General features: G+C 36.4%; 2 protein-coding genes and 1 pseudogene across 2 annotated transcripts in view; 2 read left to right on the forward strand and 1 right to left on the reverse strand.

The window, feature by feature from the left end:
- The window catches only part of LOC135571155 (monocyte to macrophage differentiation factor 2-like), a 52,547-nt gene extending 51,841 nt beyond the window's left edge, over positions 1–706 (forward strand). The window contains exon 7 of the mRNA XM_065016948.1: positions 80–706. Within this exon, the coding sequence (XP_064873020.1) occupies positions 80–262 (183 nt within the window). The 3' untranslated portion in view covers positions 263–706. The remainder of the gene's footprint in view (positions 1–79) is intronic.
- Positions 707–6,476: 5,770 nt separating this feature from the next.
- On the forward strand, positions 6,477–7,972 carry LOC135571158 (synaptosomal-associated protein 23-like; annotated as a pseudogene).
- A 3,154-nt stretch (positions 7,973–11,126) lies between these two features.
- Positions 11,127–25,523, reverse strand: part of ap5z1 (adaptor related protein complex 5 subunit zeta 1) — a gene marked incomplete at its 5' end in the record, with an annotated part of 92,295 nt that continues 77,898 nt past the window's right edge. Inside the window, 2 exons of the mRNA XM_065016952.1 lie at positions 11,127–11,741; positions 13,290–13,486. Coding sequence (XP_064873024.1) covers positions 11,492–11,741; positions 13,290–13,486 — 447 coding nt within the window. The remainder of the gene's footprint in view (positions 11,742–13,289; positions 13,487–25,523) is intronic.

The following is a 25,523-nucleotide window of genomic DNA, read 5'->3' on the forward strand; positions in this document are numbered from 1 at the left end:
AACATTTACCTAAAGTCAATGTTCAAGCTTTCAAAGGAGTTTATCCCCTAAACCCTGATCGTGTGTGTGTTTGTTGCAGGCGGACAGGGCAGGTTTGTGTGAGCTGGCGGTGGGTGGGATTTTCTACGTAGTGGGTGTGGCCTTCTTTAAGAGCGATGGAGTCGTCCCATTCGCTCACGCCATCTGGCACCTGTTCGTTGCCATGGGAGCAGCTACACACTACTACGCTATCTGGAGACACCTGTACACACCTGGACACTGAGACACACACCTACCGTGGTGATAACTACACAGGGATCTGGTCCTGTACACACCTGGACACTGAGACACACCTACCGTGGTGATAACTACACAGGGATCTGGTCCTGTACACACCTGGACACTGAGACACACACCTACCGTGGTGATAACAGGGATCTGGTCCTGTACACACCTGGACACTGAGACACACACCTACCGTGATGATAACAGGGATCTGGTCCTGTACACACCTGGACACTGAGACACACACCTGGACACTGAGACACACACCTACCGTGGTGATAACTACACAGGGATCTGGTCCTGTACACACCTGGACACTGAGACACACACCTACCGTGGTGATAACTACACAGGGATCTGGTCCTGTACACACCTGGACACTGAGACACACACCTACCGTGGTGATAACTACACAGGGATCTGGTCTGTACACACCTGGACACTGAGACATCACCACATGGACACTGAGACACAATTACCTACCGTGGTGAAACTACACAGGGATCTGGTCCTGTCCAACCTGGACACTGGAAACAGGACACTGAGACACATATAATGCCTGTGATGTTCCACACAGAAGGTCTCTGTCCACCTGGAGAGACAGGAACCAGTGAACTGAAGGATCTGGTCCAATGAGACAGGAATCAGTCAACTGAAGGATCTCTGGACACTGAGAGACAGGAATCAGTGAACTACCAGAAGGATCTCTGTCCAATGTAGAGACCTGGAATCAGTGAACAAGGACCTGGACACTGAGACAGGACACCAGTGAATAACTACAAGGATCTCTGTCCAATGTAGAGACCTGGACACTGAGACTGAAGGATCTCTGTCCAATTAGAGACAGGAATCAGTGAACTGGGATCTCTGTCCAATTAGAAACAGGAATCAGTCAACTACCAGGATCTCTGATCCAATCTGTCCAGGGATCTAGAGACAGGAATCAGTCAACTACAGAAGGATCCTGTCCAATTAGAAACAGGAATCAGTGAACTACCAGAAGGATCTCTGTCCAATTAGAGACAGGAATCAGTCAACTACATAAAGATCATCAGACAACAACCACCCGGTGATAACCACAGGGATCTGTTCCCCCACTATCATCCAGAAGGCGAGGTCACCTACAGGTGCATCAAAGCTGGGACCGAGAGACTGAAAAACAGCTTCTATCTCAAGGCCATCACCTGGACACTGTTAAACACCACCACTAACATTGATCTGGTCTGTACTGCCTGGACACTGAGACTCAATCTCTAGCCACTTTAATAATTCAAAATGGATGAAAAATGTATCACTAGTCACTTTAAACAAAGCCACTTAATATAATGTTTATATGATATACTACACAGGGATCTGGTCCATATACCTTTATGTACATATTCTTCATTCCTCTTACACTTGTGTGTATAAGGTAGTTGTTGTGAAATTGTTAGATTACTCGTTGGTTATTACTGCATTGTCAGAACTAGAGCACAAGCATTTCACTACACCTGCAGAACATCTCTGTCCATGTGTATGTGACCAATAAAATTTGAAGGATCTCTGTCCAATTAGAAAACAGGAATCAATGAACTACCAGAAGGATCTTTCTCTTTGTCCAATTAGAGACAGGAATCAGTCAACTACCAGAAGGATCTCTGTCCAATTAGAGACAGGAATCAGTCAACTACCAGAAGGATCTCTGTCCAATTAGAGACAGGAATCAGTCAACTACCAGAAGGATCTCTGTCCAATTAGAGACAGGAATCAGTGAACTGAAGGATCTCTGTCCAATTAGAGACAGGAATCAGTGAACTGAAGGATCTCTGTCCAATTAGAGACAGGAATCAGTCAACTACCAGAAGGATCTCTGTCCAATTAGAGACAGGAATCAGTCAACTACCAGAAGGATCTCTGTCCAATTAGAGACAGGAATCAGTCAACTACCAGAAGGATCTCTGTCCAATTAGAGACAGGAATCAGTCAACTACCAGAAGGATCTCTGTCCAATTAGAGACAGGAATCAGTGAACTGAAGGATCTCTGTCCAATTAGAGACAGGAATCAGTGAACTGAAGGATCTCTGTCCAATTAGAGACAGGAATCAGTGAACTGAAGGATCTCTGTCCAATTAGAGACAGGAATCAGTGAACTGAAGGATCTCTGTCCAATTAGAGACAGGAATCAGTGAACTGAAGGATCTCTGTCCAATTAGAGACAGGAATCAGTGAACTGAAGGATCTCTGTCCAATTAGAAACAGGAATCAGTGAACTGAAGGATCTCTGTCCAATTAGAGACAGGAATCAGTGAACTGAAGGATCTCTGTCCAATTAGAAACAGGAATCAGTCAACTACCAGAAGGATCTCTGTCCAATTAGAGACAGGAATCAGTGAACTGAAGGATCTCTGTCCAATTAGAGACAGGAGTCAGTCAACTACCATAAAGAAGGAAGACCTGACACCTGCACTACAGGAATGCAGTCAACTACCATAAAGTAATCACTGTGGTACCCTTTATCATCCAGAACTGTGTGCATTAAAGCTGGGATACTGACACCTTTAAGGATAATACTGTGGTACCTTTATACTGACACCTTTAAGGGGTAATACTGTGGTACCTTTATACTGACACCTTTAAGGAGTAATACTGTGGTAAAATACTGGGATGAAAAATTATACTGACACCTTTAGGAGTAATACTTTAAACAAAGCCACTTAATAGTAATACTTTATATGGGTTATATACTGGTACCTTTACTACATCCATACACCTTTATGGAGTAATATTGGTACTTTTATACTGACACCTTTAAGGAGTAATACTGTGGTACCATTATACTGACACCACCTTTAAGGAGTAATACTGTGGTACCTTTATACTGACATTGTCGGACTAGAAGCACCATTTAACTGACACCTTTAACAGTAATACTGTGTACCTTTATACTGACACCTTTAAGGATCTCTGTACCAATTAAAATACTGTGGTACCTTTATACTGACACCTTTAAGGAGTAATACTGTGGTACCTTTAAGGAGTAATACTGTGGTACCTTTAAGGAGTAATCTTTAAGTAATACTGGTACCTTTATACTGACACCTTTAAGGATAATACTGTCCAATTATAATCTGTGAACCTTTAAGGAGTAATACTGTGGTACCTTTATACTGACACCTTCAAGGAGTAATACTGTGGTACCTTTATACTGACACCTTTAAGAGTAATAATCAGTGACACCTTTAAGGAGTAATACTGTGGTACCTTTATACTGACACCTTTAAGGGGTAATACTGTGGTACCTTTATACTGACACCTTTAAGGAGTAATACTGTGAAGGAAGACCTTATACTACTGTGGTACCTTTATACTGACACCTTTAAGGAGTAATACTGACACTGACACCTTTAAGGAGTAATACTGTGGTACCTTTATACTGACACCTTTAAGGAGTAATACTGTGGTACCTTTATACTGACACCTTTAAGGAGTAATACTGTGGTACCTTTATACTGACACCTTTAAGGAGTAATACTGTGGTACCTTTATACTGACACCTTTAAGGAGTAATACTGTGGTACCTTTATACTGACACCACCTTTAAGGGAAGTAATACTGTGGTACCTTTATACTGACACCTTTAAGGAGTAATACTGTGGTACCTTTATACTGACACCTTTAAGGAGTAATACTGTGGTACCTTTATACTGACACCTTTAAGGAGTAATACTGTGGTACCTTTATACTGACACCTTTAAGGAGTAATACTGTGGTACCTTTATACTGACACCTTTAAGGAGTAATACTGTGGTACCTTTACACTGACACCTGACACCTTTAAGTAGTAATACTGTGGTACCTTTATACTGACACCTTTACGGAGTAATACTGTGGTACCTTTATACTGACACCTTTAAGGAGTAATACTGTGGTACCTTTATACTGACACCTTTAAGGAGTAATACTGTGGTACCTTTATACTGACACCTTTAAGGAGTAATACTGTGGTACCTTTAATACTGGAGTAACCTTTACTACTGTGGTACCTTTATAGACACCTTTAAGAGTAATACTGTGGTACCTTTATACTGACACCTTTAAGGAGTAATACTGTGGTACCTTTAAGGAGTAATACTGTGGTACCTTTATACTGACACCTTTAAGGAGTACCTTTACTGTGGTACCTTTATACTGACACCTTTAAGGAGTAATACTGTGGTACCTTTATACTGACACCTTTAAGGAGTAATACTGTGGTACCTTTATACTTTTACTGTGGTACCTTTATACTTTAAGGAGTACCTTTATACTGACACCTTTAAGGAGTAATACTGTGGTACCTTTAAGGAGTAATACTGTGACACCTTTAAGGAGTAATACTGTGGTACCTTTATACTGACACCTTTAAGGAGTAATACTGTGGTACCTTTATACTGACACCTTTAAGGAGTAATACTGTGGTACCTTTATACTGACACCTTTAAGGAGTAATACTGTGGTACCTTTATACTGACACCTTTAAGGAGTAATACTGTGGTACCTTTATACTGACACCTTTAAGGAGTAATACTGTGGTACCTTTATACTGACACCTTTAAGGAGTAATACTGTGGTACCTTTAAGGAGTAATACTGTGGTACCTTTAAGGAGTAATACTGTGGTACCTTTATACTGACACCTTTAAGGAGTAATACTGTGGTACCTTTATACTGACACCTTTAAGGAGTAATACTGTGGTACCTTTATACTGACACCTTTAAGGAGTAATACTGTGGTACCTTTACACTGACACCTTTAAGACACCTTTAGGAGTAATACTGTGGTACCTTTATACTGACACCTTTAAGGAGTAATACTGTGGTACCTTTATACTGACACCTTTAAGGGGTAATACTGTGGTACCTTTATACTGACACCTTTAAGGAGTAATACTGTGGTACCTTTATACTGACACCTTTACGGAGTAATACTGTGGTACCTTTATACTGAGTAATACTGTGGTACCTTTAAGGAGTAATACTGTGGTACCTTTATACTGACACCTTTAAGGAGTAATACTGTGGTACCTTTACTGACACCTTTAAGGAGTAATACTGTGGTACCTTTATAGTGACACCTTTAAGGAGTACTACTGTGGTACCTTTATACTGACACCTTTTAAGGAGTAATACTGTGGTACCTTTATACTGACACCTTTAAGGAGTAATACTGTGGTACCTTTATACACTTTAAGACACCTTTAAGTTTAGTAATACTGTGGTACCTTTATACTGACACCTTTAAGGAGTAATACTGTGGTACCTTTATACTGACACCTTTAAGGGGTAATACTGTGGTACCTTTATACTGACACCTTTAAGGAGTAATACTGTGGTACCTTTATACTGACACCTTTACGGAGTAATACTGTGGTACCTTTAAGGAGTAATACTGTGGTACCTTTAAGGAGTAATACTGTGGTACCTTTATACTGACACCTTTAAGGAGTAATACTGTGGTACCTTTATACTGGGAGTAATACTGTGGTACCTTTATAGTGACACCTTTAAGGAGTAATACTGTGGTACCTTTATACTGACACCTTTAAGGAGTAATACTGTGGTACCTTTATACTGACACCTTTAAGGAGTAATACTGTGGTACCTTTATACTTACACCTTTAAGGAGTAATACTGTGGTACCTTTAAGGAGTAATACTGTGACACCTTTAAGGAGTAATACTGTGGTACCTTTATACTGACACCTTTAAGGAGTAATACTGTGGAACCTTTATACTGACACCTTTAAGGAGTAATACTGTTTAAGGTACCTTTATACTGACACCTTTAAGGAGTAATACTGTGGTACCTTTATACTGACACCTTTAAGGAGTATTACTGTGACACCTTTAAGGAGTAATACTGTGTACCTTTATACTGACACCTTTAAGGAGTAATACTGTGGAACCTTTATACTGACACCTTTTTAAGGAGTAATACTGTGGTACCTTTATACTGACACCTTTAAGGGGTAATACTGTGGTACCTTTATACACCTTTAAGGAGTAATACTGTGGTACCTTTAAGGAGTAATACTGTGGTACCTTTATACTTTTATACTGACATACTTTTAAGGAGTAATACTGTGGTACTGACACTTTATAATACTGACACCTTTAAGGAGTAATACTGTGGTACCTTTAAGGAGTAATACTGTGGTACCTTTAAGGAAATACTGTATACCTTTAAAATTTCAAAGGAATTTCAGAAATTTCAAATATCACGTACAGATAACCAAAAGGAGGACTTTCTATTTGAGAAGCTTAGCAGCCTCAGAGTGTAGAGCTTGGTGTGACAGGAGGAGCCTCCAACTTCGACAGTGGTAAAATGGCGGATATGTCAGCGGAAGAGATCACCATGAGGGCCAACCAAGTGACCGATGAGTCCTTGGAGTGCACCAGGCGGATGCTACAGATGGCCGAGGAGACCAGGGAGACTGGTGTCAACACCATCGACATGCTGGACCAACAGGAGAGCAACTGAGACGTGTCTACAGAGGAGGGTATGGACCAGATCAACGAGGACATGAGGAAGGCTGAGAAGAACCTGACTGACCTGTCCAAGTGCTGTGGCCTCTGTGTCTGCCCCTGTGACAGGGTGACATCCATAGAGCATGATTCTAAGTACAAGCGTACCTGGGGAACAGGTGATGGTACAGGAGAGGGAGGGGATGGCTCGGTGGTGTCCAGGCAACCCTCGGGCATCCATAACGGACTAGCCAACCAGCAGCAGCCCATGGGGGGCTCTGGACCCTACATCAAGAGGATTACCAACGATGCTCGGGAGGATGAGATGGAGGAGAACCTGGATCAGGTGGGCAGCATCATAGGGAACCTGAAGAACATGGCCAGTGACATGGGCTCTGAGCTAGACAAGCAGAACAAACACATCGACCGCATCACAGAAAAGGCGGACATAAACAAAGCACGTATCTGTCTAGATGAAGCCAACCAGCGAGCCAACAAGCTCATCAAGTAGACCTACCTACCTGCTCCCGATTTCAAATCATCCACCTTGAATCTCTGCCTCAGCTTCCATGTACATCAACACTCCTCGCTCTCTCTCTGAGAACAAAGTAAATCAACCAGGATGAACCAACACCTACCACACGTGCCTTTTCTGTAAATATGCTCACACAACACTCTCTTCTACCTTTTAGGACTAGTTCAAAGTTCCTTGCCTGGGTCCCATCCCAAATATGTGACACAGTGAATCACTTTTTAGGCGTTGTGAGATCTGTGCCCATATTCAGAAAGCCTCTGAATAGGAATGCTGATGTAAGATGGTTTATATATATATATTCATTCAGGCCCTGATAGGCAGTGGAGGCTGCTGAGAGGAGGACGGCTCTAGTAATGGGATAGTATCAAACACATGGTTTCAATGTGCTTGATGCCATTCCATCCACTCATTCCAGCCATTATTTTTGAGCTGTCCTCCCTAATATGTGCAGTGTGGCTGCCGAAAATATGACCTGGAACATCAGATTCTCACCGTCTGTTGCCCCCTGGTGGTCATGGGGTGTCACAGCAGCTGTATATGCAGGGAAGTTATAAGACAACAGCTCTTCATATCGTGTCATTTGGCTCTTGTAACTACTGTTATTGTTTGAAATGTGCATATTTAATTATTCTTATGAAGTAGAAATGACTTGTGAATAAAGTTAGGACCTATACCCTTTGAATTGAAATAATGTTTGAACAATCTAATATCTGTTTTTTTCCCAGCTATAACACACCGAATGATGAAAACATGTTTTCCTTAGAGTAACAACTAATCATTAACCAAAGATCTTGTCACTGTTAGATTTACCTCTGCTAGCCTGAGTGCCAGTCAGTTTGTGCTATCATGTCAACTCTTTGGCTGGGATTCAACTCGATCATGCTTTGTCAGCTATGCACATTTAAACGCAATGTTTTCACGTCGGTTGAATCGAACATTACCTCCTTTTTTTTTTTATGTCAAGCGCACAATAAGGCTGACCTACTGCGGTTTGGATGGAATCTCTGCTCTTGACCCTCATTGGCTTGACAATGAATGAGCAATGGAGTTGTCAAGAATACAAAACCGATCTGGGACCAGGCTACCTCTCTGCCACCAGTGGATCAAATGCTGTACCTCCCCTCATTGTTATTTCAGTCCTTTCTATTTGAACTGCCACGTTTTCACCTGAGACCTTAAGTTCCAATTTGTAAGTCGCTCTGGATAAGAGCGTCTGCTAAATGACTTAAATGTAAATGTAAGGAGTAATACTGTGACACCTTTAAGGAGTAATACTGTGGTACCTTTATACTGACACCTTTAAGGAGTAATACTGTGGTACCTTTAAGGAGTAATACTGTGGTACCTTTAAGGAGTAATACTGTGGTACCTTTATACTGACACCTTTAAGGAGTAATACTGTGACAACTTTAAGGAGTAATACTGTGGTACCTTTATACTGACACCTTTAAGGAGTAATACTGTGGTACCTTTATACTGACACCTTCAAGGAGTAATACTGTGGTACCTTTATACTGACACCTTTAAGGAGTAATACTGTGGTACCTTTAAGGAGTAATACTGTGACACCTTTAAGGAGTAATGTCTGTGGTCCTTTAGTAATACTGTGACACCTTTAGATGGCTACTGTGACACCTTTAAGGAGTAATACTGTGGTACCTAGATGGAGTAATACTGTGGTCCTTTATACAGTGACACCTTTAAGGAGTAATACTGTCCTACTAGTATAACTATATCTTTATACCTGACACCTTTATCTAGTATGGCTGTGGTACCTTTAAGGAGTAATACTGTGACACCTTTAGATGGCTCAGTCAGTACTGTGACACCTTTAAGGAGTAATACTGATGACACCTTTAAGGAGTAATACTGTGACACCTTTAGAGGAGTAATACTGTGGTACCTTTATAGTAATATCTGACACCTTTAAGGAGTAAGTCCTGTTTAGTATAACTGACACAGATAAAATATGTGCCAGTGAATCATTTTCAGTCCTGAGTAATACTGTGGCACCTTTACATTTAAATTCAGGCTGTAACACAAAATGTATACTTTCTGAAGGCACTGTAGATGTCTGTCATTATAGATGGCTCAGTCAGTCCTGTCTAGTATAACTATATCTAGATGGCTCAGTCAGTCCTGTCTAGTATAACTATATCTAGATGTCTCAGTCAGTCCTGTCTAGTATAACTATATCTAGATGGCTCAGTCAGTCCTGTCTAGTATAACTATATCTAGATGTCTCAGTCAGTCCTATCTAGTATAACTATATCTAGATGGCTCAGTCAGTCCTGTCTAGTATAACTATATCTAGATGGCTCAGTCAGTCCTGTTTAGTATAACTATATCTAGATGGCTCAGTCAGTCCTGTCTAGTATAACTACATCTAGATGGCTCAGCCAGTCCTGTCTAGTATAACTATATCTAGATGTCTCAGTCAGTCCTGTCTAGTATAACTATATCTAGATGGCTCAGTCAGTCCTGTCTAGTATAACTATATCTAGATGGCTCAGTCAGTCCTGTCTAGTATAACTACATCTAGATGGCTCAGTCAGTCCTGTCTAGTATAACTATATCTAGATGGCTCAGTCAGTCCTGTCTAGTATAACTACATCTAGATGTCTCAGTCAGTCCTGTTTAGTGTAACTCTATCTAGATGGCTCAGTCAGTCCTGTCTAGTATAACTATATCTAGATGGCTCAGTCAGTCCTGTCTAGTATAACTATATCTAGATGTCTCAGTCAGTCCTGTCTAGTATAACTATATCTAGATGGCTCAGTCAGTCCTGTCTAGTATAACTATATCTAGATGGCTCAGTCAGTCCTGTCTAGTATAACTATATCTAGATGGCTCAGTCAGTCCTGTCTAGTATAACTATATCTAGATGGCTCAGTCAGTCCTGTCTAGTATAACTATATCTAGATGGCTCAGTCAGTCCTGTCTAGTATAACTATATCTAGATGGCTCAGTCAGTCCTGTCTAGTATAACTATATCTAGATGGCTCAGTCAGTCCTGTCTAGTATAACTATATCTAGATGTCTCAGTCAGTCCTGTCTAGTATAACTATATCTAGATGGCTCAGTCAGTCCTGTCTAGTATAACTATATCTAGATGGCTCAGTCAGTCCTGTCTAGTATAACTATATCTAGATGGCTCAGTCAGTCCTGTCTAGTATAACTATATCTAGATGGCTCAGTCAGTCCTGTCTAGTATAACTATATCTAGATGGCTCAGTCAGTCCTGTCTAGTATAACTAACTATCTAGATGGCTCATGGCTCAGTCAGTCCTGTCTAGTATAACTATATCTAGATGGCTCAGTCAGTCCTGTCTAGTATAACTATATCTAGATGGCTCAGTCAGTCCTGTCTAGTATAACTATATCTAGATGGCTCAGTCAGTCCTGTCTAGTATAACTATATCTAGATGGCTCAGTCAGTCCTGTCTAGTATAACTATATCTAGATGGCTCAGTCAGTCCTGTCTAGTATAACTATATCTAGATGGCTCAGTCAGTCCTGTCTAGTATAACTATATCTAGATGGCTCAGTCAGTCCTGTCTAGTATAACTATATCTAGATGGCTCAGTCAGTCCTGTCTAGTATAACTATATCTAGATGGCTCAGTCAGTCCTGTCTAGTATAACTATATCTAGATGGCTCAGTCAGTCCTGTCTAGTATAACTATATCTAGATGGCTCAGTCATTGCTGTATCTATGATCTTCTATCAGAGAAACTGTTGATTAAAACAGATGTATAAAATGTGTTTGTGTGTAAACAACAGTGACATGTTGTTGTTGTTGTTGTTTAGGCTCTGTACTCCAACACGTTGATACAATGACTGAGGTTAAAGTGCAGACTGTCAGCTTTAATTTGAGGCTATTCCCGTCCATATCAGGTGAAACATTTAGAAATTACAGCATTTGTTTGTACATAGACCCCCCCCCCCATTTTAGGGGACCAAAAGCATTGGGAAAAACATCAGTCAAACATTTAGTATTTGGTCCCATATTCCTAACACTCAATAACTACATCAAGCTTGTAACTCTACAAACGTGTTGGATGTATTTCCTGTTTGTTGTGTTTCAGATTATGTTGTGCACAACAACAACAAAAATGTCCCAATACTTTTGGCCCTCACTGTATAATAACAAGATATTGAAAACATACAGTACATTTACTGAACATAAATGATTTAAGGTCTGTGTGTGATTATATTTTAGCGTGTGTGTGTGTGAGGCCAGTCAGTGTTCTGAGTCGAGGTGGCAGCGTTGCGTTGGCGTCTCGGTGCCAGCGGGGGGAGGTGGCGAGGGAAGGCGGGGTTAGAACACTCAGCGCCACGCTCGGAAGTTTCAGCAGCGACCATAACTCCTCCCCTCTGGTCACTACGGCGACAACATCCTCCTCACTGCCACACCAGGAGACTGCTCCGCTACGAAGCTTAGAGAGGAACAGAGAAACCCTACACACACACACGCACACACACACGCACACACACACACACACAGGAACGGCTGTAGTGACTGGCTATAGTGTGTGTAATTTGTGACTGTAGCCTGTATGACTGATGGCTGCATGGTGCAGTAGGCCTGATGGCTGCATGGTGCAGTAGGTAGGAGCTACTAGTGAGCCTGTAGGCCTGATGGCTGCAGGTGCAGTCCTGTCTAGTATAACTACTAGCATGGCTCAGTCAGTCCTGTGAGCCTGTCTAGATGGCTCAGTCAGTCCTGTCTGATGGCTGCATGGTGCAGTAGGACTGATGGCTGCATGGTGCAGTAGGTAGGGAGCTACTACAGCAGTGAGCCTGTAGGCCTGATGGCTGCATGGTGCAGTAGGCTGATGGCTGCATGGTGCAGTAGGACTGATGGCTGCATGGTGCAGTAGGTAGGGAGCTACTACAGCAGTGAGCCTGTAGGACTGATGGCTGCATGGTGCAGTAGGACTGATGGCTGCAGTGGTGGGGGAGCTACTAGCAGTGAGCCTGTAGGCTGATGGCTGCATGGTGCAGTAGGACTGATGGCTGATGGTGCAGTAGGTCTAGTAGCTACTACAGCAGTGAGCCTGTAGGACTGATGGCTGCAGTGGTGCAGTAGGAGCCTGTAGGCTGACTGATGGCTGCATGGTGCAGTAGGTAGGGAGCTACTACAGCAGTGAGCCTGTAGGACTGATGGCTGCATGGTGCAGTAGGACTGATGGCTGCATGGTGCAGTAGGTAGGGAGCTACTACAGCAGTGAGCCTGTAGGCCTGATGGCTGCATGGTGCAGTAGGCCTGATGGCTGCAGTAGGTGAGCTGTAGGCTATGATGGGTGCAGTAGGTCTAGTATAGCTACTACAGCAGTGAGCCTGTAGGACTGATGGCTGCATGGTGCAGTAGGACTGATGGCTGCATGGTGCAGTAGGTAGGGAGCTACTACAGCAGTGAGCCTGTAGGCCTGATGGCTGCATGGTGCAGTAGGACTGATGGCTGCATGGTGCAGTAGGTAGGGAGCTACTACAGCAGTGAGCCTGTAGGCCTGATGGCTGCATGGTGCAGTAGGTAGGGAGCTACTACAGCAGTGAGCCTGTAGGCCTGATGGCTGCATGGTGCAGTAGGCTACTGATGGCTGCATGGCTGCAGTAGTAGGCCTGATGTAGGAATGGTGCTACTACAGCAGTGAGCCTGTAGGCCTGATGGCTGCATGGTGCAGTAGGCCTGATGGCTGCATGGTGCAGTAGGACTGATGGCTGCATGGTGCAGTAGGTGGAAGCCACTAGAGCGGCTTGAAGTTCCATTTCAAACCTATAATGCAACACTCTGAAAGCCCATTGTGTGTGTTGCCTGGGTATGAGATCGTGGGAATGGGAAGCCCATTGTGTGTGTGTGTGTGTGTGTGTGTGTGTGTGTGTGTGTGTGTGTGTGTTACCTGGGTATGAGGTCGTGGAAACGGGAAGCCCATTGTGTGTATGTGTGTGTTACCTGGGAATGAGGTCGTGGGAACGAGAAGCCCATTGTGTGTATGTGTGTGTTACCTGGGTATGAGGTCGTGGGAACGGGAAGCCAGTTTAGCGAGCGCGCTCAGTAAGGAGGTAACCACCCTGGGGGAGGGGCTTCCAGAGGAAGTGATCTCGAAGAGGACTGCCTCCAATGCCTCGAAACAGGAAGTAACCAGATCCACGGAACACCGAGAGTCAAATGACACCGACAGGTACTCACCTAGCACCCACACCTAGCACGCACACACACACACACACAGGCACACACACAGGCACAGACACACACAGACACACACAGGCACACACAGGCACACACAGGCACACACAGGCACACAGACACAGACACACACAGTAGAGTGTGTATAGCATAGTGTGTGTATAGCATAGTGTGTGTATAGTAGAGTGTGTATAGCATAGTGTGTGTAGTGTGTATAGCATAGTAAACTGTGTAGTGTGTATAAAATCCTATAGTGTGTGTAGTGTGTATAACATAGTGGCTGTATAGTAGAGTGTAAGTATAGCTTGCATAGTGTGGCTATAGTATAGTGTGTATAGTATAGGTGTGAGTGTGTATAGTAGAGTGTGTATAGTATAGTGTGTGTAGTGTGTATGTATGTGTGTATAGCTATAGTGTGTGTAGTGTGTATAGTAGAGTGTGTATAGCCTGTAGTGTGTGATGTGTATAGTAGTAGTGTGTATAGCATAGTGTGTGTAGTGTGTATAGTAGAGTGTGTATAGCATAGTGTGTGTAGTGTGTATAGTAGAGTGTGTATAGTATAGTGTGTGTAGTGTGTATAGTAGAGTGTGTATAGTATAGTGTGTGTATATATGGTGAGTGTATTCTCATAGTATGTGTAGTGTGTATAGCCTATAGTGTGATGTAGTGTGTATAGTGTATAGTGTGTGTGTGTGTATAGTATAGTGTGTATAGCATAGTGTGTGTAGTGTGTATAGTTCAGTGTGTATAGCATAGTGTGTGTAGTGTGTATAGTATAGTGTGTATAGCATAGTGTGTGTAGTGTGTATAGTATAGTGTGTATAGTATAGTGTGTGTAGTGTGTATAGTAGAGTGTGTATAGCATAGTGTGTGTAGTGTGTATAGTAGAGTGTGTATAGCATAGTGTGTGTAGTGTGTATAGCATAGTGTGTGTAGTGTGTAACAATGTATTGAGATAAACTTTTGTTATTGACCAAATACTTATTTTCCACCATAATTTGCAAATAAATTCATTAAAAATCCTACAATGTGATTTTCTGGATTTGTTTCTCATTTTGTCTGTCATAGTTGAAGTGAACCTATGATGGAAATTACAGGCCTCTCTCATCTTTTTAAGTGGGAGAACTTGCACAATTGGTGGCTGACTAAATACTTTTTTGCCCCACTGTACATAGTATGTAGTTCTCACCATGTGTGTATATTATAGTGTATAGTATGTAGTTCTCACCATGTGTGTATATTATAGTGTATAGTATATAGTTCTCACCATGTGTGTATATTATAGTGTATAGTTCTCACCATGTGTGTATATTATAGTGTATAGTATATAGTTCTCACCATGTGTGTATATTATAGTGTATAGTATATAGTTCTCACCATGTGTGTATATTATAGTATATAGTTCTCACCATGTGTGTATATTATAGTGTATAGTTCTCACCATGTGTGTATATTATAGTGTATAGTATATAGTTCTCACCATGTGTGTATATTATAGTATATAGTATGTAGTTCTCACCATGTGTGTATATTATAGTGTATATAGTTCTCACCATGTGTGTATATTATAGTTCTCACCATGTATAGTATATAGTTCTCACCATGTGTGTATATTATAGTATATAGTTCTCACCAGTGTGTGTATTATGTGTATATTATAGTATATAGTATATAGTTCTCACCATGTGTGTATATTATAGTGTATAGTATATAGTTCTCACCATGTGTGTATATTATAGTGTATAGTATATAGTTCTCACCATGTGTGTATATTATAGTGTATAGTATGTAGTTCTCACCATGTGTGTATATTATAGTGTATAGTATATAGTTCTCACCATGTGTGTATATTATAGTGTATAGTATATAGTTCTCACCATGTGTGTATATTATAGTATATAGTTCTCACCACATGTGTGTATATTATAGTGTATAGTATATAGTTCTCACCATGTGTGTATATTATAGTGTATAGTTCTCACCATGTGTGTATATTATAGTGTATAGTTCTCACCATGTGTGTATATTATAGTGTATAGTTCTCACCATGTGTGTATAGTATCTCACCATGTGTGTATATTATAGTGTATAGTTCTCACCATGTGTGTATATTATAGTGTATAGTATGTGTATATTATAGTATATAGTTCTCACCATGTGTGTGTATATTATAGTATATAGTTCTCACCATGTGTGTATATTATAGTATATAGTTCTCACCATGTGTGTATATTATAGTATATAGTATATAGTTCTCACCATGTGTGTATATTATAGTATATAGTATATAGTTCTCACCATGTGTGTATATTATAGTGTATAGTATATAGTTCTCACCATGTGTGTATATTATAGTATATAGTATATAGTTCTCACCATGTGTGTATATTATAGTGTATAGTATGTAGTTCTCACCATGTGTGTATATTATAGTGTATAGTATATAGTTCTCACCATGTGTGTATATTATAGTGTATAGTATATAGTTCTCACCATGTGTGTATATTATAGTATATAGTTCTCACCATGTGTGTATATTATAGTGTATAGTATATAGTTCTCACCACATGTGTGTATATTATAGTGTATAGTATATAGTTCTCACCATGTGTGTATATTATAGTGTTCTCATAGTATATAGTATATAGTTCTCACCATGTGTGTATATTATAGTGTATAGTTCTCACCATGTGTGTATATTATAGTATATAGTTCTCACCATGTGTGTATATTATAGTGTATAGTATATAGTTCTCACCATGTGTGTATATTATAGTGTATAGTATATAGTTCTCACCATGTGTGTATATTATAGTGTATAGTATGTAGTTCTCACCATGTGTGTATATTATAGTGTATAGTATATAGTTCTCACCATGTGTGTATATTATAGTGTATAGTTCTCACCATGTGTGTATATTATAGTATATAGTTCTAGTTCTCCATGTGTGTATATTATAGTATATAGTATGTAGTTCTCACCATGTGTGTATATTATAGTGTATAGTATATAGTTCTCACCATGTGTGTGTATTATAGTGTATAGTATATAGTTCTCACCATGTGTGTATATTATAGTATATAGTATATAGTTCTCACCATGTGTGTGTATATTATAGTATAGTATATAGTTCTCACCACATGTGTGTATATTATAGTATATAGTTCTCACCATGTGTGTATATTATAGTGTATAGTATGTAGTTCTCACCATGTGTGTGTATTATAGTATATAGTATATAGTTCTCACCATGTGTGTATATTATAGTGTATAGTATATAGTTCTCACCATGTGTGTATATTATAGTATATAGTTCTCACCACGTGTGTATATTATAGTGTATAGTATCTAGTTCTCACCATGTGTGTATATTATAGTGTATAGTATATAGTTCTCACCATGTGTGTATATTATAGTATATAGTTCTCACCATGTGTGTATATTATAGTATATAGTATATAGTTCTCACCACATGTGTGTATATTATAGTGTATAGTATATAGTTCTCACCATGTGTGTATATTATAGTGTATAGTATATAGTTCTCACCATGTGTGTATATTATAGTGTATAGTATATAGTTCTCACCACATGTGTGTATATTATAGTGTATAGTATGTAGTTCTCACCATGTGTGTATATTATAGTGTGTGTATATTATAGTGTATAGTATATAGTTCTCACCATGTGTGTGTATATTATAGTGTATAGTATATAGTTCTCACCATGTGTGTATATTATAGTGTATAGTATATAGTTCTCACCATGTGTGTATATTATAGTGTATAGTATATAGTTCTCACCATGTGTGTATATTATAGTATATAGTTCTAGTTCTCACCATGTGTGTATATTATAGTGTATAGTATATAGTTCTCACCATGTGTGTATATTATAGTGTATAGTATATAGTTCTCACCATGTGTGTATATTATAGTGTATAGTATATAGTTCTCACCATGTGTGTATATTATAGTATATAGTTCTCACCATGTGTGTATATTATAGTATATAGTTCTCACCATGTGTGTATATTATAGTATATAGTTCTCACCATGTGTGTATATTATAGTGTATAGTATATAGTTCTCACCATGTGTGTGTATATTATAGTATATAGTTCTCACCATGTGTGTATATTATAGTATATAGTTCTCACCATGTGTGTGTATATTATAGTGTATAGTTCTCACCATGTGTGTATATTATAGTATATAGTTCTCACCATGTGTGTATATTATAGTGTATAGTATATAGTTCTCACCATGTGTGTATATTATAGTGTATAGTATATAGTTCTCACCATGTGTGTATATTATAGTGTATAGTATATAGTTCTCACCATGTGTGTATATTATAGTGTATAGTATATAGTTCTCACCATGTGTGTATATTATAGTGTATAGTATATAGTTCTCACCATGTGTGTATATTATAGTGTATAGTATATAGTTCTCACCATGTGTGTATATTATAGTGTATAGTATATAGTTCTCACCATGTGTGTATATTATAGTGTATAGTATATAGTTCTCACCATGTGTGTATATTATAGTGTATAGTATATAGTTCTCACCATGTGTGTATATTATAGTGTATAGTATATAGTTCTCACCATGTGTGTATATTATAGTGTATAGTATATAGTTCTCACCATGTGTGTGTATATTATAGTATATAGTTCTCACCATGTGTGTATATTATAGTATATAGTTCTCACCATGTGTGTATATTATAGTGTATAGTTCTCACCATGTGTGTATATTATAGTGTATAGTATATAGTTCTCACCATGTGTGTATATTATAGTGTATAGTATATAGTTCTCACCATGTGTGTATATTATAGTGTATAGTATATAGTTCTCACCATGTGTGTATATTATAGTGTATAGTATATAGTTCTCACCATGTGTGTATATTATAGTGTATAGTATATAGTTCTCACCATGTGTGTATATTATAGTATATAGTATATAGTTCTCACCATGTGTGTATATTATAGTATATAGTATATAGTTCTCACCATGTGTGTATATTATAGTGTATAGTATATAGTATATAGTTCTCACCACATGTGTGTATATTATAGTATATAGTATATAGTTCTCACCATGTGTGTATATTATAGTGTATAGTATATAGTTCTCACCATGTGTGTATATTATAGTGTATAGTATATAGTTCTCACCATGTGTGTATATTATAGTGTATAGTATATAGTTCTCACCATGTGTGTATATTATAGTGTATAGTATATAGTTCTCACCATGTGTGTATATTATAGTATATAGTTCTCACCATGTGTGTATATTATAGTGTATAGTATATAGTTCTCACCATGTGTGTATATTATAGTGTATAGTATATAGTTCTCACCATGTGTGTATATTATAGTGTATAGTATATAGTTCTCACCATGTGTGTATATTATAGTGTATAGTATATAGTTCTCACCATGTGTGTATATTATAGTGTATAGTATATAGTTCTCACCATGTGTGTATATTATAGTGTATAGTATATAGTTCTCACCATGTGTGTATATTATAGTGTATAGTATATAGTTCTCACCATGTGTGTATATTATAGTGTATAGTATATAGTTCTCACCATGTGTGTATATTATAGTATAGTATATAGTTCTCACCATGTGTGTATATTATAGTGTATAGTATATAGTTCTCACCATGTGTGTATATTATAGTGTATAGTATATAGTTCTCACCATGTGTGTATATTATAGTGTATAGTATATAGTTCTCACCATGTGTGTATATTATAGTGTATAGTATATAGTTCTCACCATGTGTGTGTATTATAGTGTATAGTATATAGTTCTCACCATGTGTGTATATTATAGTGTATAGTATATAGTTCTCACCATGTGTGTATATTATAGTGTATAGTACCATGTGTGTATATTATAGTATATAGTTCTCACCATGTGTGTATATTATAGTGTATAGTATATAGTTCTCACCATGTGTGTATATTATAGTGTATAGTATATAGTTCTCACCATGTGTGTATATTATTATAGTATATAGTTCTCACCATGTGTGTATATTATAGTGTATATATAGTTCTCACCATGTGTGTATATTATAGTGTATAGTATATAGTTCTCACCATGTGTGTATATTATAGTGTATAGTATATAGTTCTCACCATGTGTGTATATTATAGTGTATAGTATATAGTTCTCACCATGTGTGTATATTATAGTTATAGTATATAGTTCTCACCATGTGTGTATATTATAGTATATAGTTCTCACCATGTGTGTATATTATAGTGTATAGTATAGTTCTCACCATGTGTGTATATTATAGTGTATAGTATATAGTTCTCACCATGTGTGTATATTATAGTGTATAGTATATAGTTCTCACCATGTGTGTATATTATAGTGTATATATTATAGTATAGTATGTTCTCACCATGTGTGTATATTATAGTGTATAGTATATAGTTCTCACCATGTGTGTGTATATTATAGTGTATAGTATATAGTTCTCACCATGTGTGTATATTATAGTGTATAGTTCTCACCATGTGTGTATATTATAGTGTATAGTTCTCACCATGTGTGTATATTATAGTGTATAGTATATAGTTCTCACCATGTGTGTATATTATAGTGTATAGTATCTCACCATGTGTGTATATATATATAGTTCTCACCATGTGTGTATATTATAGTAGTAGTCTCACCATGTGTGTATATTATAGTGTATAGTATATAGTTCTCACCATGTGTGTATATTATAGTGTATAGTATATAGTTCTCACCATGTGTGTATATTATAGTGTATAGTATATAGTTCTCACCATGTGTGTATATTATAGTATAGTATATAGTTCTCACCATGTGTGTATATTATAGTGTATAGTATATAGTTCTCACCATGTGTGTATATTATAGTGTATAGTATATAGTTCTCACCATGTGTGTATATTATAGTATATAGTATGTAGTTCTCACCATGTGTGTATATTATAGTGTATAGTTCTCACCATGTGTGTATATTATAGTGTATAGTATATAGTTCTCACCATGTGTGTATATTATAGTGTATAGTATATAGTTCTCACCATGTGTGTATATTATAGTGTATAGTATATAGTTGTGTGTATATTATAGTGTATAGTTCTCACCATGTGTGTATATTATAGTATATAGTATATAGTTCTCATGTGTGTATATTATAGTATATAGTTCTCACCATGTGTGTATATTATAGTGTATAGTAGTATAGTTCTCACCATGTGTGTATATTATAGTGTATAGTTCTCACCATGTGTGTATATTATAGTGTATAGTATATAGTTCTCACCATGTGTGTATATTATAGTGTATAGTATATAGTTCTCACCATGTGTGTATATTATAGTGTATAGTATATAGTTCTCACCATGTGTGTATATTATAGTGTATAGTATATAGTTCTCATATGTGTGTATATTATAGTATATAGTTCTCACCATGTGTGTATATTATAGTATGTGTGTATATTATAGTGTATAGTATATAGTTCTCACCATGTGTGTATATTATAGTATATAGTATATAGTTCTCACCATGTGTGTATATTATTATAGTATATAGTTCTCACCATGTGTGTATATTATAGTATAGTATAGTTCTCACCATGTGTGTATATTATAGTGTATAGTATATAGTTCTCACCATGTGTGTATATTATAGTGTATATATATAGTTCTCACCATGTGTGTATATAGTGTATAGTATATAGTTCTCACCATGTGTGTATATTATAGTGTATAGTATATAGTTCTCACCATGTGTGTATATTATAGTAGTATATAGTTCTATGTGTGTATATTATAGTGTATAGTATATAGTTCTCACCATGTGTGTATATTATAGTGTATAGTATATAGTTCTCACCATGTGTGTGTATATTATAGTGTATAGTATATAGTTCTCACCATGTGTGTATATTATAGTATATAGTATATAGTTCTCACCATGTGTGTATATTATAGTGTATAGTATATAGTTCTCACCATGTGTGTATATTATAGTGTATAGTATATAGTTCTCACCATGTGTGTATATTATAGTGTATAGTATATAGTTCTCACCATGTGTGTATATTATAGTGTATAGTTATAGTTCTCACCATGTGTGTATATTATAGTGTATAGTATAGTTCTCACCATGTGTGTATATTATAGTGTATAGTATATAGTTCTCACCATGTGTGTATATTATAGTGTATAGTATATAGTTCTCACCATGTGTGTATATTATAGTGTATAGTATATAGTTCTCACCATGTGTGTATATTATAGTGTATAGTATATAGTTCTCACCACATGTGTGTATATTATAGTGTAGTATATAGTTCTCACCATGTGTATAGTATATTATAGTGTATAGTATAGTTCTCACCATGTGTGTATATTATAGTGTATAGTTCTCACCATGTGTGTATATTATAGTGTATAGTATATAGTTCTCACCATGTGTGTATATTATAGTGTATAGTATATAGTTCTCACCATGTGTGTATATTATAGTGTATAGTATATAGTTCTCACCATGTGTGTATATTATAGTGTATAGTATATAGTTCTCACCATGTGTGTATATTATAGTGTATAGTATATAGTTCTCACCATGTGTGTATATTATAGTATATAGTATAGTTCTCACCATATATAGTATATAGTATGTAGTTCTCACCATGTGTGTATATTATAGTGTATAGTATATTCTCACCATGTGTGTATATTATAGTGTATAGTTCTCACCATGTGTGTATATTATAGTGTATAGTATATAGTTCTCACCATGTGTGTATATTATAGTGTATAGTATATAGTTCTCACCATGTGTGTATATTATAGTATATAGTTCTCACCACATGTGTGTATATTATAGTGTATAGTATATAGTTCTCACCATGTGTGTATATTATAGTGTATAGTATATAGTTCTCACCATGTGTGTATATTATAGTGTATAGTATATAGTTCTCACCATGTGTGTATATTATATTATAGTTCTCACCCATGTATAGTATATAGTTCTCACCATGTGTGTATATTATAGTGTATAGTATATAGTTCTCACCATGTGTGTATATTATAGTGTATAGTATATAGTTCTCACCATGTGTGTATATTATAGTGTATAGTATATAGTTATAGTATATAGTTCTCACCATGTGTGTATATTATAGTGTATAGTATATAGTTCTCACCATGTGTGTATATTATAGTATATAGTATATAGTTCTCACCATGTGTGTATATTATAGTGTATAGTATATAGTTCTCACCATGTGTGTATATTATAGTGTATAGTATATAGTTCTCACCATGTGTGTATATTATAGTGTATAGTATATAGTTCTCACCATGTGTGTATATTATAGTGTATAGTATATAGTTCTCACCATGTGTGTATATTATAGTATATAGTTCTCACCATGTGTGTATATTATAGTGTATAGTATATAGTTCTCACCATGTGTGTATATTATAGTGTATAGTATATAGTTCTCACCATGTGTGTATATTATAGTATATAGTTCTCACCATGTGTGTATATTATAGTGTATAGTTCTCACCATGTGTGTATATTATAGTGTATATATAGTTCTCACCATGTGTGTATATTATAGTGTATAGTATATAGTTCTCACCATGTGTGTATATTATAGTTCTCACCATGTGTGTATATATAGTAGTTCTCACCATGTGTGTATATTATAGTATATAGTATATAGTTCTCACCATGTGTGTATATTATAGTGTATAGTATATAGTTCTCACCATGTGTGTATATTATAGTGTATAGTATATAGTTCTCACCATGTGTGTATATTATAGTGTATAGTATATAGTTCTCACCATGTGTGTATATTATAGTATATAGTTCTCACCATGTGTGTATATTATAGTGTATAGTATATAGTTCTCACCATGTGTGTATATTATAGTGTATAGTATATAGTTCTCACCATGTGTGTATATTATAGTATATAGTTCTCACCATGTGTGTATATAGTATAGTAGTTCTCACCATATAGTATATAGTATATAGTTCTCACCATGTGTGTATATTATAGTGTATAGTATATAGTTCTCACCATGTGTGTATATTATAGTATATAGTATGTAGTTCTCACCATGTGTGTATATTATAGTGTATAGTATATAGTTCTCACCATGTGTGTATATTATAGTATATAGTTCTCACCATGTGTGTATATTATAGTGTATAGTATATAGTTCTCACCATGTGTGTATATTATAGTGTATAGTATATAGTTCTCACCATGTGTGTATATTATAGTATATAGTTCTCACCATGTGTGTATATTATAGTGTATAGTATATAGTTCTCACCATGTGTGTATATTATAGTGTATAGTTCTCACCATGTGTGTATATTATAGTGTATATAGTTCTCACCACATGTGTGTATATTATAGTGTATAGTATATAGTTCTCACCATGTGTGTATATTATAGTGTATAGTATATAGTTCTCACCATGTGTGTATATTATAGTATATAGTATATAGTTCTCACCATGTGTGTATATTATAGTATATAGTTCTCACCATGTGTGTATATTATAGTGTATAGTATATAGTTCTCACCATGTGTGTATATTATAGTGTATAGTATATAGTTCTCACCATGTGTGTATATTATAGTGTATAGTATATAGTTCTCACCATGTGTGTATATTATAGTGTATAGTATATAGTTCTCACCATGTGTGTATATTATAGTGTATAGTTCTCACCATGTGTGTATATTATAGTGTATAGTTCTCACCATGTGTGTATATTATAGTGTATAGTATATAGTTCTCACCATGTGTGTATATTATAGTGTATAGTATGTAGTTCTCACCATGTGTGTATATTATAGTGTATAGTATATAGTTCTCACCATGTGTGTATATTATAGTGTATAGTATATAGTTCTCACCATGTGTGTATATTATAGTATATAGTATATAGTTCTCACCACATGTGTGTATATTATAGTGTATAGTATATAGTTCTCACCATGTGTGTATATTATAGTGTATAGTATATAGTTCTCACCATGTGTGTATATTATAGTGTATAGTATATAGTTCTCTCACCATGTGTGTATATTATAGTGTATAGTATATAGTTCTCACCATGTGTGTATTAGTGTATAGTATATAGTTCTCACCATGTGTGTATATTATAGTGTATAGTATATAGTTCTCACCATGTGTGTATATTATAGTGTATAGTATATAGTTCTCACCATGTGTGTATATTATAGTATATAGTTCTCACCATGTGTGTATATTATAGTGTATAGTATATAGTTCTCACCATGTGTGTATATTATAGTGTATAGTATATAGTTCTCACCATGTGTGTATATTATAGTATATAGTTCTCACCATGTGTGTATATTATAGTATATAGTATATAGTTCTCACCACATGTGTGTATATTATAGTGTATAGTATATAGTTCTCACCATGTGTGTATATTATAGTATATAGTATATAGTTCTCACCATGTGTGTATATTATAGTATATAGTTCTCACCATGTGTGTATATTATAGTATATAGTATAGTTCTCACCATGTGTGTATATTATAGTGTATAGTATATAGTTCTCACCATGTGTGTATATTATAGTGTATAGTATATAGTTCTCACCATGTGTGTATATTATAGTGTGTGTATATAGTATATAGTTCTCACCACATGTGTGTATAGTATATTATAGTGTATAGTATCTCACCATGTGTGTATATTATAGTGTATAGTATATAGTTCTCACCATGTGTGTATATTATAGTATATAGTATCTCACCATGTGTGTATATTATAGTGTATAGTATATAGTTCTCACCACATGTGTGTATATTATAGTATATAGTATCTCACCATGTGTGTATATTATAGTGTATAGTATATAGTTCTCACCATGTGTGTATATTATAGTGTATAGTATAGTTCTCACCATGTGTGTATATTATAGTGTATAGTATATAGTTCTCACCATGTGTG

Source organism: Oncorhynchus nerka, unplaced genomic scaffold (assembly GCF_034236695.1).
Source record: "Oncorhynchus nerka isolate Pitt River unplaced genomic scaffold, Oner_Uvic_2.0 unplaced_scaffold_720, whole genome shotgun sequence".
NCBI classification, from domain to species: Eukaryota; Metazoa; Chordata; class Actinopteri; order Salmoniformes; family Salmonidae; genus Oncorhynchus; species Oncorhynchus nerka.